The sequence below is a fragment of the Cladophialophora carrionii genome (genome assembly GCF_000365165.1).
Source record: "Cladophialophora carrionii CBS 160.54 unplaced genomic scaffold supercont1.5, whole genome shotgun sequence".
Taxonomy (NCBI): Eukaryota; Fungi; Ascomycota; class Eurotiomycetes; order Chaetothyriales; family Herpotrichiellaceae; genus Cladophialophora; species Cladophialophora carrionii.
Window position 1 is genome coordinate 2,810,446 of NW_008481830.1, and position 14,606 is coordinate 2,825,051.

Consider the following 14,606-nt stretch of genomic DNA (forward strand, 5'->3'; position numbering starts at 1 on the left):
CGCCATCACCTCTTTGACACTAGTCAGCGCTCGAAGCTTGTGCGCTTTACTGAATCTTCCTCGACACCCCACTTTAACACGACTTCCAAACTCTGTTTGCCGGTGTGTGTAAACCTGCCTCTGCCCTGGCGCAGCCTATCGAGCTTGCCTCCATCGACCGGGGTGTTAGGCTCATCTCCCTCAAAGGCGAACAGGTCAAGACACAAAACCTCGTCCCGGCAGACGCCTTTCTCCATTGCCAAACACACTGCGATTGGCAGGAGACGTAGTGAAGAGTGTGCGCCTGGGTTCCACACCTGAAGGCGGTCACCCATTTGCGTCTCTGATCGATCACCCAACGGGCGAGCATCCCAGTTGAGGCCATCTTCCGGCGCAAGAATCTCAGAGAGAGAGGGAAAAGCAACCCTGTCACATCACCTGGCATCACCCACCTGCTGTGGTTGGCAGGAGCACGCAGCAGACACCCGCCAAAAGCGAGAAACCCACCATTCAACTGCTACATAGAACAAGAGGATCTTGGGGCCAAACCCAGACCTATCAGACTCCTCCGACCGTGGACGAGGTTGGCTCCCGCCGGTTACCCTTTTCTCTCTACTGTTTATTAGTCTCTGGGCCCGCACCATCTCGAGAGAAGTAACGGCTCCTCTTGGTTCAGTGCAAGCTTGCAACTAGCGCAGTGAGGAACGTGTTAAACCTCTCATTTTCGACCCATTCTCGCCCTCGGTTCGACGGTACACTGCGCTGCCCCTGGTCAAAGATCACCTATCCTTTTCTGCTCGAGTGCTTTGCACGCCAGGACCGATTTGGTGTCCGTTCCTCGTGCAAAATAGCGCTTGTCGCTCCCGACCCAACCCCATCTCAGTCCAATCTGCTCTCCACAACGGCGGCGTCCTTCGAGTCCGCCACGGTCCTGGGGCTCTCGTCTAGACAGCCCTCAAAATAAAGATTCGCGCCGGTCTTGTCTAGGGATTGCTTCAGTCGAATCGTTGTCTTCCCGTCCAGTGTGTGGCCTGGACGATTTTTACTTGGAGCGACCACTTCCATCCACAACCTTTCTCTCGGGTCAGGCACTGTACGCCAGTGCGCCTCGAGTGTCTTACCGCTTGTCACTGCCACTGCCTCACCAATCGCGTCCTGTTCTTCACCTAGAAGGCAGTGAAGAGCACTTTTGATGGACAGAGGTGGATCAGAGTACGCGCAGTCAGGTTAGCAACACCACGAGACAAACCAATCTTCACGAGCAAACTCTGAGAAAAGCCGCGTCACATAGATCAGTCGTCTGTCGCGACCTACGCCACGCAGGACCCGCGATCTGCACCCATCTCAAGCAACAACACGCCGCAGTCTGACTACGGTCTGCCCCCATCGTCGGCGCGTTCGTCGGGCTTCCCGCCAGAGCATCTTCGCTACAGCCAGTTTCCGCAGCCGCAACACCACCCAGGTGCTGTTGGAACCATGGCACAGCCAACAAGTCCGTCAAAGTCCCTGCCAGAAGGAGCACCCAATGGCAATCCAAATACAAGCTCCCACCATGTGAGATCTAACTCGGATGTTCCTATAGATCCCTCGATTTCGCAAGCCAGCCCGACCTACCCTCCCTACTCACCCTACCCTCAGGGCCAGGACATGCAACATGCCTACCAGCCCCAACATCCGCCTTACATGCAGCAACGACCGCCACACGAGCAATGGGGAGGTTATCCACCACAACATGGTATGCCCGGTCCGTACCCCCACCCGGGGCCAGGCGTTCAAGGTCCCCCGCAGACTTCAGCGGCGTCGCGATCCGGTCAGGTACGTCAAAGCGCTTAGAATGACTTCTGCCTCCGACATGTGTCCACGATCTAACTTCTTTCAACCTGTAGGTGTATTCATTTGTGCCGATCCCGGGTGCGCAGCAGCACAAGCGACCTCGACGGAGATATGAAGAGATTGAGAGAATGTACAAATGCGGCTGGAACGGGTGTGAGAAAGCGTACGGAACGTTGAATCATCTGAACGCGCATGTGACCATGCAATCGCATGGCACCAAGAGAACTCCCGAAGGTATGCACTCTAGCGCGAACCTACAAACCCCCTCCCTTTATGCTCGGGAGTGGTGAACGAGATCCGGGAGGCTGTCTGTGCGGCGCTTGTCGCAAGTCCGACCCGGCGCCGCAGCCTAGATTGCGTCCTTCAGCTTGCCTGTTCATCCCCCACCCAGAGTGTGAAGTTGTTTGCTGACGTGTTGACAGAGTTCAAAGAAATCCGCAAGGAATGGAAAGCTCGCAAGAAGGAGGAAGAGAACGCACGCAAGGCAGAGGAAGAGCGTCACCGAGCTGCGGCGCAAGCTAGCCAGGTCGACCCTCCTGCAGATGCACATCAGGTTCCGGGGCAAGGCTACCAACAGAATGGAGCCCGCCCATCTCTCCCACCCATAGGATATCAAACCCCCGACAACCATGCTCAGGGACAATACGCGCAGCCCCAGGCCGGCATGGTTTATCCACAGGGAAATGGCCAGATGGGCAGCTATCCAAATTACCCGAACTCGCCCTACGGACAGCAAGGCCAGGTCTATCAGCAACGTCAGTACTAGACCGCACGGGGACGCAAGCAACTGGGCGATTGATGGATGATGCGTTCGGGGCTCGGTGTGGTTTGGTTATTGACTGCGTGGGCCGGTGAGCGGCGCCAGAGTGCTTGTGCCCGAGTTGGATGCTTTTCTGCATTGAAGCAGCACCTCATTTTTACCAAGATACCCTAGGTGGGAGTGGAGGAGGTAATCGGACATGCCAAAAGAATCGAGGTCGAAGGGCATGTCTGCAGGAGTTTGTTTGTCATGTTGGCTGGTGGTGCCCGTGCACATGAATTTCTTTGACTGGTTGGGGCGTGTTTTTTTTTCGGTTGACGGTCTCTTCCACCAACGGCACAGCAACAGAATATTTCGAGGCGATGAACGTTACGACGACCAGGCGATCGAATGCATTTCTTCAGGGGAGAGCGGAGCATTTACGGAAGCCGTGGACTTCTGGACGGATACCCCAGACTTTTAGAGCTCGGAAGTGAAGAAACAAAAGGTTGACGTCGACTGGATTGCGACAGAGGAAATCCCAGCAGCGGGCACGCCTGGGTCACCTGCTATTGCGACAGGAATCTGGGCCCCTCGGTCCGCCACTGTACATTGTATGGCCTGATGTGTTGGTGCGCGTGGAGAGAATGCTTTTTAGATGAGAAACTCAGTCTTACCAAACATATTTGGTAGACACGGCAGACCGAACATATTCGAGCACTGATCTTCCGCCAAGAACAAGTACAACTTTTCCTTCTCCATCATGTCCGCCAGACGTTCTTCCACTCGTACCAAAGCACCACGGTCAGGTCGCGCAAGGCGAAGTCTTTGTGGTGGCCAGGCACTCTCCACCTGACGACTTCAGATGTTGTTATGCAGAGAGACGCTGGTCGTAGAATTTAAGTTACGCCAGGATTCGAATCGCGGTTTGGCGCACATTCGTGACCAACGCTACTTTATTGTGGGTTTGCTTGAACACGAGGGTTTGGGGTTACACAAGACTAACAGCGACGCCTGCGAAGGAGACCAAAATGGTGGCCGAAGTAGCGAGGGGTGGGCAAAAAGGATAGCTTGAGGCCGACAGCTGCACGAAATGTGCCGGCGCTGGGTGTTGCGCAACCACTAGAGGCCGTCCCCGTGGCTCAGTGACTGCCCGGGACGGCGTCAGAGCTAGGCGCCCTGGAGCCTAACTCCTCAGCCCAGCAGGCGGGCTCTAGGCCTAACACGCCTAATGCTGTTAACTGGGAAGGCTAGCTATTTCACGGGTAGCGCTCACGCTACTGCTTAGTTTCCTAGTGCCCGCAATGAGGTGACAGACAGATGTCAGAACACTGCGTCGCACCTATCAAAGCACAACCGTCTCGTGTAACACACCTCGTTTTCTTCGGGGACCCGACAGTCTGGTTTGCGACTGCTCCATCATCACTAAGTTCACGGCCATGACCCAACGCTAGATTTTAGCATCAACACGAGGACGAACCATGCTAGTCAATCGAACGCTTGCACGAGTCTTGCCACTGCCCGATCCTGGTACCTGGCCTGATCAGGAGTCACATCTTGCTGTTCCTTCCACCAGAGCAAGTTCAAGTATAGCATGGTCGCATCCTCCTTCGTGCTACAGCAGCCAGCCCCCGATACCATGAGGACTTGAGCCTCAGTGGACTCATGAGCATTGTCCCGACTCCGGTCTCCCATGGTAAGTTGTTTGCACCCAATCACTGTCCGCCATCCGGAACAGCCGGAACACACACTTTTGCGCGAACACGACCTGTCACGAAGCCAAAGAGGCACAGACTGACCGGTATGAGCACCAGGAAGTCGTCGTGCTTCTTTTGGCAGCTGTTTTCCGAGGGACTCAACTCCCGCCCAGCATGCCCGGAAATATAACCCGTGGACAGAATTCACAAGATACGGCCGGGAAACCCTCACTTATACCCCAGTCCAGAAGAGAACGGCCTGCATGGGTGGCGCAAGATAGGGCACGACAGGGATACTGCGCTTGAACAGATCTTCAAGCGTGTCAACCACAGGGACTACTGCAGAGTCCGAAGTGCTGGGTGACGATGTGGCTTGCTCCCGGGTTAGCTGAGCAAGGGGACGGCACCGAGTGCTAATTATGTGAGGCTACAGCCCAGAACCATCTAGAGCTTGACGTCCTTTAGGTGTCCTGACAAGTACCAGGGACCAGATGGAGACCCGTACCGGCAGGCCTCCGAACAGGTCGATTGCCGTACGCTAAATGCTGAGGTTTGCAGATTATGCGTGAGACTAAGAAACACATCTTTGGCAGGGATCCGTTTAGATCGGAGTACGTCCGGAGGAATCAGCGAACAACTCTGATTTCCGGCTCGACCATGTTGCCGCCATGAATGGCGCAGTGCTGCGCCGTGAGTGATACATGGACTATCGAAGTACCGGGTACTTCTGTAATGGCCGTACCTTTGTCTGACACGATTACCGCCGTTAGAGGCTAAAATGACGTATGGTATCGTTTTCGGTCTACTTGCCCCGATTAAAAAATTATTGACCGCGACTTCATGACTTTGTTGCATTGAACAGTCGCTGTCCTCCTCCTTGGGCTTCATGTCGAGCTTTTCGCCTCAGTCTTCTCATGTTTACCTGCGATGCCTGTCTGCGTCGGGCGTTGTTCTCCCTCGGTAGCCCTTCCATAACCTCACCTCGATCCACACTTCAGCCCCTCGAGCGCGCCATCAATCCTACAATTAGTTTCTCTCGCAGCCATGCCACCCTCGAATCCCTCAGAAAAGGCCACCATCGCCACTCGCTCTTCGAGGCTCTCAAGGACAGAAGAAAAAAGGTCTCGGTGCCCAAGGTCAGACCATCGAACCCGCGGTCAAGGTTCAATACCCGGCATGCCGAGGCCGTGGAAAACAACCGGCTGAAGCGTCTCGAGCCCGACGCCCGGGAAAAGTACTTGAAGAGAGCTATGAGACAGGAGTCGAAATATTTGGTGGACCCACTGAAACTGGCTCAAGGGGTTGTAGAAAAGCTGAGGGACCATCAGTTCGACGAGGCGTTGGAACTCGTCCGTGCGAGTGAGAAGAGTCGCGATGGGAAAGGTGTCGAGAATATCGTCAGTTGGAATCACATTATCGACTGGCTGATGAGCCAGGATTCCCCTGGTGAGGCGTGGAAGGTCTACAATGAGATGAAGAAGCGAGGTCATAAGCCGGACTCACACACATACACGATCATGTTGAGAGGATATCGCCACAACGTCAAGAAACCCAATGCTGTTCAACAAGCCATGAGCGTCTACGACTCCATTTCCGCTGCAAACTCCGCCGTCACTCCAACCACGATCCACACCAACGCTGTCCTCAGTGTATGCGCCCGAGCACACGACGTCGACGCCATGTGGAAGATCGCTGGGAGACTCCCAGAGCGCGGCCCGGGAGCTCCGGACCATGTCACTTTCACCACCATCTTGCAAGGTCTGAACGGCGAGGCTCAAAAGCGCGCTATAGAGCAAGGAGCCAGAGCAGGTCCGGGCTTCAATCCGCAACCAATTTTTGATCAGGTCATTGATGATGCCCGAAAACTGTGGCTTGACATCACGGCACGGTGGAGGAGGGGCTATCTTCACATCGATGAGACCCTTGTCTGTGCGATGGGCAGAGTACTGATGCTTTCGGACGACAAGCAAACCCAGAAGGACGTACTCAGCCTGGTTCATCAAACCATGAACATAGCCAAGATGTCGCAAGCGCCAGATGCTGAAATGCAGGATGATGCACAAGAGGATGATGAGGTGGGAAGTGACGAGCAGCGTCCGTCGACGATCGATGCCCCGGCAAGGATAACACCTCGATCAGATCCGTCTGCGAGGCAAGTCAGCACGACCAACTCCTCGGTCTATGCCACACCCGGGACGAACACTCTCTCGATGCTCATTGAAACAGCGACTGCTCTTCGGGAGCTCAGATTGGGCAAGTACTACTGGGAATTGCTCACTGCTGAAAACGGCTCGTACAAGATCGTACCTGACCACCAAAACATCATGGCTTATCTGCGTCTACTTCGGGTTTCCCGCGCCAGCAGAGCTGTTTTGGATGTGCTTCGCGAACCCCGGCCCGAAGAAGTGAACCACAAGTTGATGGTGCGTGGCACTTTCATCATAGCAATGAGCACCTGTCTGAGAGACAAGAAGAACCCGAATGTTTTCGAAACCGCCAGTCGAATCATGGATCTGATGCAGGAAAGCACAGAAGACATGAGTGGGCGTGAAAGTGAAGAAGATCCAGACGGCCAAAGGCTCAGGTTCTCACCAAAAGTACTTCGGATGTATCTGGAAATAGCCATTGCAACCACCAAAGGCATTAACGGCGAGGCCCTCGAGAAGACTAAGAACGGAGATCTGGACTTTGAGCGCGATCCCAGCAAAAATCACACAATGCGAGCCTTGCGACGACTCAGTCCCGATATCATGAACGTCAGACAGATGATCAAATCCTACTTGATTGACATTGAACAACAAGCCTCCATCCAAGAACGAACAGTCAGGGTCAAGAAGCTGCTCGAGAAGCGGAAGATTACACCCTACAGCACAAACGAGAACATCGCCGACCTCATCGAATTGCTGCGAACCATGATTGGTGCGATTGACAAAATCATCCTGGTCAACGAGAAATTGGAGGATGAAGGAATGGGGCCTCTCGACAAGGAGATCCTGAACGAGTGTTGGTTGCAGAAACGGAAGCTGTCGGCCTTTGTGAGCAAGTATGCGAATGCCGTCGTTGAGCCCAGAAATCCATCCGAGATCCGAGCGCGAAGAGTCAACGAACAGGGCCATCGCCTGAGCCGGAGACATTCCCAGGAGCATATCGAGGTTGACTGCGTCGCAGACCCGACCAAGCAAGTCGATCCCACTGACGACGATCTGACCGACCCTTCCGTGCCGGCACCCAGTCCCCGCGCCAAGATCCTCTCCGACATTCAATCCGCGCAAGAAAAAGTGCTCAAGAAATCCGAAGAGCGCGGCCTCTCCCGCCGGCAAAAGCTCGAACTTATCAAAAAGGAAACGATCCGCGCTCAGTTTCCCGCCAGTATGCTTCGCCAGCAGGAGACGCCCCGGCGTGTGCTACGGAAACAGGACACGAAGGCGGCAGCTCGGGAGCGGACGAGGGAAATGCTCGAGTCTGGGAGTGGTGGCGAGAGGAAAGTGCCGGTCTGGAAGGCGAGACAAGCGGCGCAGATGCTATCGAGAGAGACCAGGAACGAGCGAAGGGCGAGGGAGAAAGAAGACAGGAGGCGTCGAAGGGAGGAGGTCGAGCGCGCGGAGACGGCCAAGGGGGATAGAATGCAGAGCCAGAAGGAGACGTACCGAGGTTGGGGTGGTGGCTTTGAGGAGCTGGCTAAAGAGGAGGGTGGAAACCTGAGGGGAAAGGCTGGCGTTATTGAACTGGGGCCCTGAATCAGTCATTCGTGTTCGACAGCGAAATGTACACAATCAGGTGGTTATGGGGTAGGGCAGACATACCGAGCAATGATGCCCAAGCGAGAGGCGAGTCCTCTCAAGTCGAGCATTCCACTTGCTGGCAACGGGCGATGCATTTTCGAGACGAGGATCACGTCTACAGTGTGCTGTACGAGTACTGCATTGCGAGGCGCACGACTCCGGAACAGGGAAACGACACTGTACTGTATGTACTGTATGTACGAAAACATGCATAGGATGGTAAAAGAGTCGGCGTCCAGGACCGGACGAGAGGATGGATAAACGGATGGTCATATTCATGGGATGGTCATTCATGGTCGACTCGTTCCTCAACTGTACATTACATTACAATATATATATATATTTATAGGTACCGATATATACAATACTGTGATATTGTAAGTGCCCCGGGCCATAAATCAGCGTTCAGAGGCTCAGAGATTGGCGGAAGTGGTTCTCCCCGGAGACTGAGACTTCTCACAGTATGTAATTTGGGATAATTGTTGAACAAAGGGCTTTACACCTCACCGTCTGCAAACGGACATGGAGAGCCCTATATATATGGGCTCATGTCCCTAGATAGACTTAGTTCCTTAAGCATACATTACCTTTCCAAACAGATGTTCATGACATCTACACTGAGAAACATGGAGATTTTCGTCGAGACCCAGCGGTCCACGTACGAGGTATCGTGGGTTGCGTGTGGTTGATCATCCTTTGGACTCTCGTGGGGCTTGTATTCCCTAACTTCCCTCAATCCGCCCCCCGAAGCAGTAAGACAAGGGTATTCTCAGCGGATATGTATTTCCTGATCAGGTCTTCCCATGCCACTACGGGCATTCGATCTTGCTTTTTGATCTTCCAACAAGTGGATGTGGTGTGATTCCTCACTTTGAGACCGTGTACCAAGCCCGGGCGAGCAAGGGTTTGGGTTGTTCAAGTCGATTTTCTGGATGGACCTGAAGCTTGTTTTCCAGAGACACCAGACCTCCTGGCTCATGCCCTTCCCCTTTGTCGCTCGGACATGCTGCTCGGTCTTCGTGATGTGTCGCGTCCGGCGGCTGAGCCGGATATATGCTGTGGGCGAATGAGTCGAATGAAGCTGTGCTGTTGGATTGTGAGGACATTGTATCGGAGAGACTGAGGGTCTCAAGTGTGTCATTCTCATCAGCAACCATGATTTCTCCCTTGCGGAAATGCTAGCAACAGCAGCGACGGTAACTTGGCTCCTCCTGCCCTCAGAGTAAAGTTGTGAAGTGAAGTGCACTCATCCAGCTTCCTTACTGCACTTATATGATATCGGGCATCTTGCCGCATCGCCCATGCGATGTTCCGAGGCCGCCGCTACGGCGATTACCAGAATACATTCATCCCCAAGCGCGCGGTCTTTTCGTCAGCCAGTGTGCCGTTCATCAGCTTGTAGACCACGGATCGGCTTGCCCGGATCGACAACTGTCTGTCCTTTCTCGTTGGCTGGAAGTTAACGACCTGGGACTCGATGACGAGAAGTGGCCACATAACAACCACACCGTTGGTGGCAACCACGCCCAGTGTTCCATTCCGGATGGCCCTCTGACACGTCGCTGGCTGATGAGCCATAAAACTTGGTCAGGAGCCGTCGACAAATCTGCTGTGGTCAGCCATATCTCCGGCGGAATGGTCCTGGCGCATATCTATAAATGTATTACCTGCATGGGATCGAGCTTCAGATCGCGCAGCCTCGATCCCTGGACTTGTTGCCATTCCAGGGCCGCAACCGAGGCGTTCGTGGCAAGGATATGTCCCTGATATCGCTTTCCGCTCATGGTTGTCGAAGATACAGAATGCTGCCGCGATGCATGGGGTCTGGGCATTCTTGACGAACCACGCGGCTGCATTACGTCGAGAACATGGTTTTCCCACGTTCTGGAGAGATACAAGTTGATTTGAATAGGGTACGGACTTGCTTGCGATCATGTATCCTGTGGTGTTATCGCATGGTGCTGTCTCATCTCAACCTCGATAAGCGCCGGACAGCCAGGCCAGCCGTCGTCGGTACCGACAGCGACGCGGTGACGGGACCGTGAATTACGAATGCGAGGACCGATCGTATAACGGCGGACCAGTGCAAAGGACTATTGGATCGTGCGAATACCATGGACACGTTAGTTGTGTGCTGTAGGCAGGCTCATTATCCTGTTGGGGGATGCCTTTCGTCGCATGCTTGGGCGAGGATAGGGTAAGCACGTACTCCGTACGGAGTACTTCTCAGAATACGAGTCAGTACGGAGTACTTGATAGATAAATTCTTGTGAGACCAGAGACTGACATTGCCTGGAGTCGCCTTAAAGGTGCCTAGAAGAAGCCTAGACGTGTGGAAGCGCCTATTGGGTGCCGATTACAAGCCTATTGCGAGCTTCCTGCACTGCTTAAGCGGCTCTTGGCTCCCCACCTCCCGCCTTAGAATGGTACAATACTGTGCACGACCTGGAAATGCTAGTGATGCGCCAATTTGATTCCCTCACCATTCCCGTCGACGACCTTCTCCGAGTCCCTGCTCCCTCGCCATGAGATATGGAGGTTGCCGACTCACCGAACGAAAGCCCAGGCTGACCTCGTGTCTATATCGATCCTTCTCTTCAAGATCCCGACCGACTCCTCCGTCTTTCCGCACCCATGACCCTCCGACGCCGCCTGCGAGACGGGCATTCACGCAAGCGTCGAGCAGACCTACACAGAGCTCGCCCTCGCTGCCTGCGCGAACATGGTCAAACCCTCTGGCCAAGACCATCGCGCAGGCGATCGAGGTGACGGGACCGATATCGATCGCCTCATACATGCGGCAATGCCTCACCAACCCCGATGGGGGATACTATACGAAACGTCTGCCAACCTCCAGTGACGCCGACCAGTTCGGCTCAGCCGGCGACTTCATCACCTCGCCGGAAATATCGCAGATCTTCGGCGAGCTAGTCGGAATATGGTTCATGACCGAGTGGATGGCACAGGGACGGCCAAGTGCGGGTGTCCAGTTCATTGAAATGGGACCCGGTCGCGGAACACTGATGAGTGATGTTTTGAGGACGATTGGGCAGTTCAAGACGTTTGCGAACGCTATATCCGCAGTCTGGCTCGTCGAGGCGGGAGACGGGCTGCGGAAGAGGCAAAAGGACCTGCTTTGCGGAGAAACGACCGCGCTCAACGAGGTTCGCGATCCATCAGGGAAGAACGTCTGGTTCGAAGCTACAAGTAAACAAGGCATTCCCGTGAGATGGGTCGAGGATATTGCACTGCTTCCTGGACGAGGCGAAGACGAAGGCAAACCCGCCCACGCAACCGTCCCATTCATCATTGCGCATGAATTCTTCGACGCCCTCCCCATCCACGCGTTTGAGTCCGTTGCTCCCAAACCCGAAGAAGCAGAGCTAGACACAAAGGCTCAGCTCCTTACCGAAGCAGAACTAGAAAGACATCGATCTCCCTTGGCCAGCAAACTGCCCCAATGGCGAGAACTTCTAGTCGCGCCAACGACTCCCAACCTCACCGCCATGCTCTCCCACGACGGCGAGAAATCCTCAGGCCACAAAGAACCTGATCCTGAGTTCCAGCTCACCCTCGCCAAAGCAAGCACGCCCTCGTCCCTCGTCATCGCGGAACGACCGCGCTACCGTGCCCTCAAATCCCAAGTCTCGTCTCGCATTGAAGTCTCGCCCGAGTCGTCACGATACGTCATGGACTTTGCACGTCGTATCGGCGGCGACTCGCAGCCATCGTCCCCATCCTCCATGTCGAAAACGACTCCGGCAGGAGCAGCACTCATAATCGATTACGGCCCCCTGGACACCGTGCCGGTCAACTCCCTCCGTGCAATCCGCAAGCATAAAGTCATTTCACCCTTTGTCTATGCCGGAGACGCCGATATCAGCGCAGACGTTGACTTCGGCGCCCTGGCCGACGCGGCATTGGAAGCGAGCCCCGGAGTGGAAGTCCACGGGCCAGTCGAGCAGGGCATGTGGCTGACGCAGCTCGGCATCAAGGAGAGAGCCGAGAGACTGATGAAAGAGTTGGCGGCCCAGAAGAGTGAAAGCGCGGACAGTCAGGAGATCGAGAAGAGAAAGACAGACCTGGAAACCGGGTGGAAGAGACTCGTCGAAGGCGGGCCCAAGGGGATGGGCAAGGCGTATAAAGTCATGGCCATCGTGCCCGAGAACGGCGGCAAGAGAAGACCAGTCGGGTTTGGGGGCCACGTCGTCGGATAGACCCCGTTGCTCGTCTCCATGTAATCAGCGGTGTACCGTACTGTACGGAGTACTTTAGCTAATATGTACCATCACCACCACGAATGTGACCGTGACCAAGTCGATCCTATCCAACAGGTGCATTGAACAGCTTTGATACACAGGCTTTGCTTTTCAGCCACCTCGTATTTCTCATTCCATTCATACATGCACGTATATAAGCATGCACGTCAGCATGCATGCATGTATGTGTATACCTACGCATCCTGTTTCCGACCTTCCTCCTCCTCCTCCTCCTCGGAGTGAGCGTCAAAGTCCCAGAACCGGACTTCCATCTCCGTGGCCCGCACAAAGATGGCGACCAGCTCCTCGATCCGCGCGGGCGATTGCTTGACGATGTTTGTCTCGATAAGTTCTGTCGAGGGATACAAGCTAGTCAGCTACGTACACACTCACTCACTCACTCACTCACTCGGCGGCACATGTATTGCTTGCTCCGAAAGGGGGAAGATCAGGCATGATTACAGAGGAATCCACGGAGTAATCCACAGAGCAAGGCAAGGCAAGGCAAGGCAAACACAACACAACACAACACAACGTCGCGCATGCGCATGTAGCAAAACCGACATACACGGGCTCGTACACACGCATACACACGCTTACGGACTGCCGGGACATTGCTCGTACTCACCTCTGCCGACACGCACAGCCTCGCAATAATCCTCCGCCACATAATTCTCGATCCACCTCCAGTACGGGTTGCGGTCCGTCCCCCTGACGCTGGCCGGGTCGGCGTGGAGCCGCGCGGCCGTCACAGCATAGCCGAGCAAGCATGGCGCCAACGCCATCTGCAGGGCCAACCAGTCCTGGCTGGCGCCCACGTCGAGCACGTACCGACTGTACGCCGTGCAGGCGAGCGACTCGGTGGTGCGTGCGGGATCGTCCAGCTCGGCCTGCGAGATGCCAAATTCGGCACAGTAGCTCAGGTGCAGGGCCATCTCGCGCTGGATGTGCAGGATGATGTGTGCGGACGCGGCGATCGCGGGCATCGACCGGCTCTTGTACGCGGCCAGGGCGTGCGTGCGCGCAAAGTGCGTGAGGTAGAGGTAATCCTGGACGAGGTAGTTCTTGAAGAGGCCTTCGGGGAGCGTGCCCGTCGCCATGGCCGCCGGGAAGGCGTGGTGCGTGTATCGGTGCCAGGGACCCCGGACGCTCGGGTGCACCAGCAGGTGCGTGTCGATGAAGTGGCCGGGCGAGAAGGGCAGGATGTGCAGGCTGTGGAAGTGGTTGATGGGGCCGGCGCCGCGGCCGAGCGTCGGGTCCGAGAGTTTGATTCCCGACGAGACGTAGTGGACTGCTTTGCGGGTCGCGAGGGGGAGGGCGACGGTGAGGGATGGCGGCTCCGATGGGGATTCCTTCGCTGCCTTGGTTGCCCTGGATGACACCTGGAGTGCGAGGTTCGATGCGATGGCGCTGGCGAGGCTGCAGCCTGTGCCGTGCGTGTTCTTGACCGTGAGGTAGGGAGATTCGATGGTCGTCAAGGTGGTGCCGTCGTAGAGAATGTCCACGGTCAGGGCGCTCTCGGCGTCGGTCGTGGCTTTGGTGTAGCTTTTGGTGAGCGGCATGTGGCCGCCCTTGAGGAGGACTGCCTGCGGGCCGAGCTGGTGGACCATCTTCGCGAGGATCGTGAGATCGTCGAGGTTGACAGGCGATTTATACTGCATATCGGCGTCGCGGAGGAGGAGGGTCGCTTCGGGGATGTTGGGTGTCAGCAGCGTCGATATGGGCAGCAGTTTCTCCCGCAGATTGCGTACGGCATCGCCGGGGAGGAGCTGCGCGCCGCTGGTAGAGACCATGACCTGAAGCGCTGTGAGTCTGTTCGGTCGCTGAAATGCATGTGGATTTTCATACTGGGTCCGTGATGATGTTGGAGGCCTTGTGCCTTTGAAGGGCCTCGGCGACCACCTTGATCGTGTCGGCCGAGGCGAGCATACCTTTGTTCTCTTTTAACCCACTGTCACACAGGAGTTTGCACCCAGCGCGACTTACCGATCTTGACGGCATCGGAGCCAATGTCCGTCAAACACGCGTCGATCTGCTTGCCAACAAACGCTGGCGGCGTGATGTGAATGTCGTCCACACCCAAGGTGTTCTGGGCCGTCAACGCGGTCGTGGCAGTCATGGCGTAGCAGCCATGAGCTGCAAGGACCTTTTGGTCGGCTTCGAGACCACTGCGAGCGCCGGTTAGAGCAAGGAGCAGGCGAGGCTGACGCTCGATATCTTCATCACTCACGCTCCACCCGAGCTGTCCGAGCCGGCAATGACCAGAACTCGTGGGATGGTCATTCTGAACAGCGGCTGGGCATCTTTCGCAAATACT

The 14,606-nt window shown here is 55.5% G+C and overlaps 5 protein-coding genes across 5 annotated transcripts; 3 read left to right on the plus strand and 2 right to left on the minus strand.

The window, feature by feature from the left end:
• Positions 1-1,455: 1,455 nt before the first annotated feature.
• G647_06843 (uncharacterized protein) lies at positions 1,456-2,578 on the plus strand (the record flags this gene model as incomplete). The annotated part of the gene is made up of 3 exons (XM_008731162.1): positions 1,456-1,794; positions 1,866-2,046; positions 2,235-2,578. 3 exons carry the CDS (start codon positions 1,456-1,458, stop codon positions 2,576-2,578), a joined length of 864 nt encoding a protein of 287 aa, XP_008729384.1.
• Positions 2,579-5,162: 2,584 nt separating this feature from the next.
• On the plus strand, positions 5,163-7,985 carry G647_06844 (uncharacterized protein; the record flags this gene model as incomplete). The annotated part of the gene is made up of 1 exon (XM_008731163.1): positions 5,163-7,985. One exon carries the CDS (start codon positions 5,163-5,165, stop codon positions 7,983-7,985), a length of 2,823 nt encoding a protein of 940 aa, XP_008729385.1.
• Positions 7,986-9,362: 1,377 nt separating this feature from the next.
• On the minus strand, positions 9,363-9,814 carry G647_06845 (uncharacterized protein; the record flags this gene model as incomplete). The annotated part of the gene is made up of 2 exons (XM_008731164.1): positions 9,363-9,596; positions 9,698-9,814. The coding sequence occupies 2 exons, from the start codon at positions 9,812-9,814 to the stop codon at positions 9,363-9,365; spliced, it is 351 nt and encodes a 116-aa protein (XP_008729386.1).
• Positions 9,815-10,555: 741 nt separating this feature from the next.
• G647_06846 (uncharacterized protein) lies at positions 10,556-12,247 on the plus strand (the record flags this gene model as incomplete). Its single annotated transcript, XM_008731165.1, has 1 exon — positions 10,556-12,247. The coding sequence occupies one exon, from the start codon at positions 10,556-10,558 to the stop codon at positions 12,245-12,247; it is 1,692 nt and encodes a 563-aa protein (XP_008729387.1).
• Positions 12,248-12,483: 236 nt separating this feature from the next.
• Positions 12,484-14,572, minus strand: G647_06847 (phosphomethylpyrimidine kinase; the record flags this gene model as incomplete). Its single annotated transcript, XM_008731166.1, has 5 exons — positions 12,484-12,641; positions 12,918-14,085; positions 14,138-14,220; positions 14,276-14,457; positions 14,520-14,572. 5 exons carry the CDS (start codon positions 14,570-14,572, stop codon positions 12,484-12,486), a joined length of 1,644 nt encoding a protein of 547 aa, XP_008729388.1.
• Between the last annotated feature and the right edge of the window lie 34 nt (positions 14,573-14,606).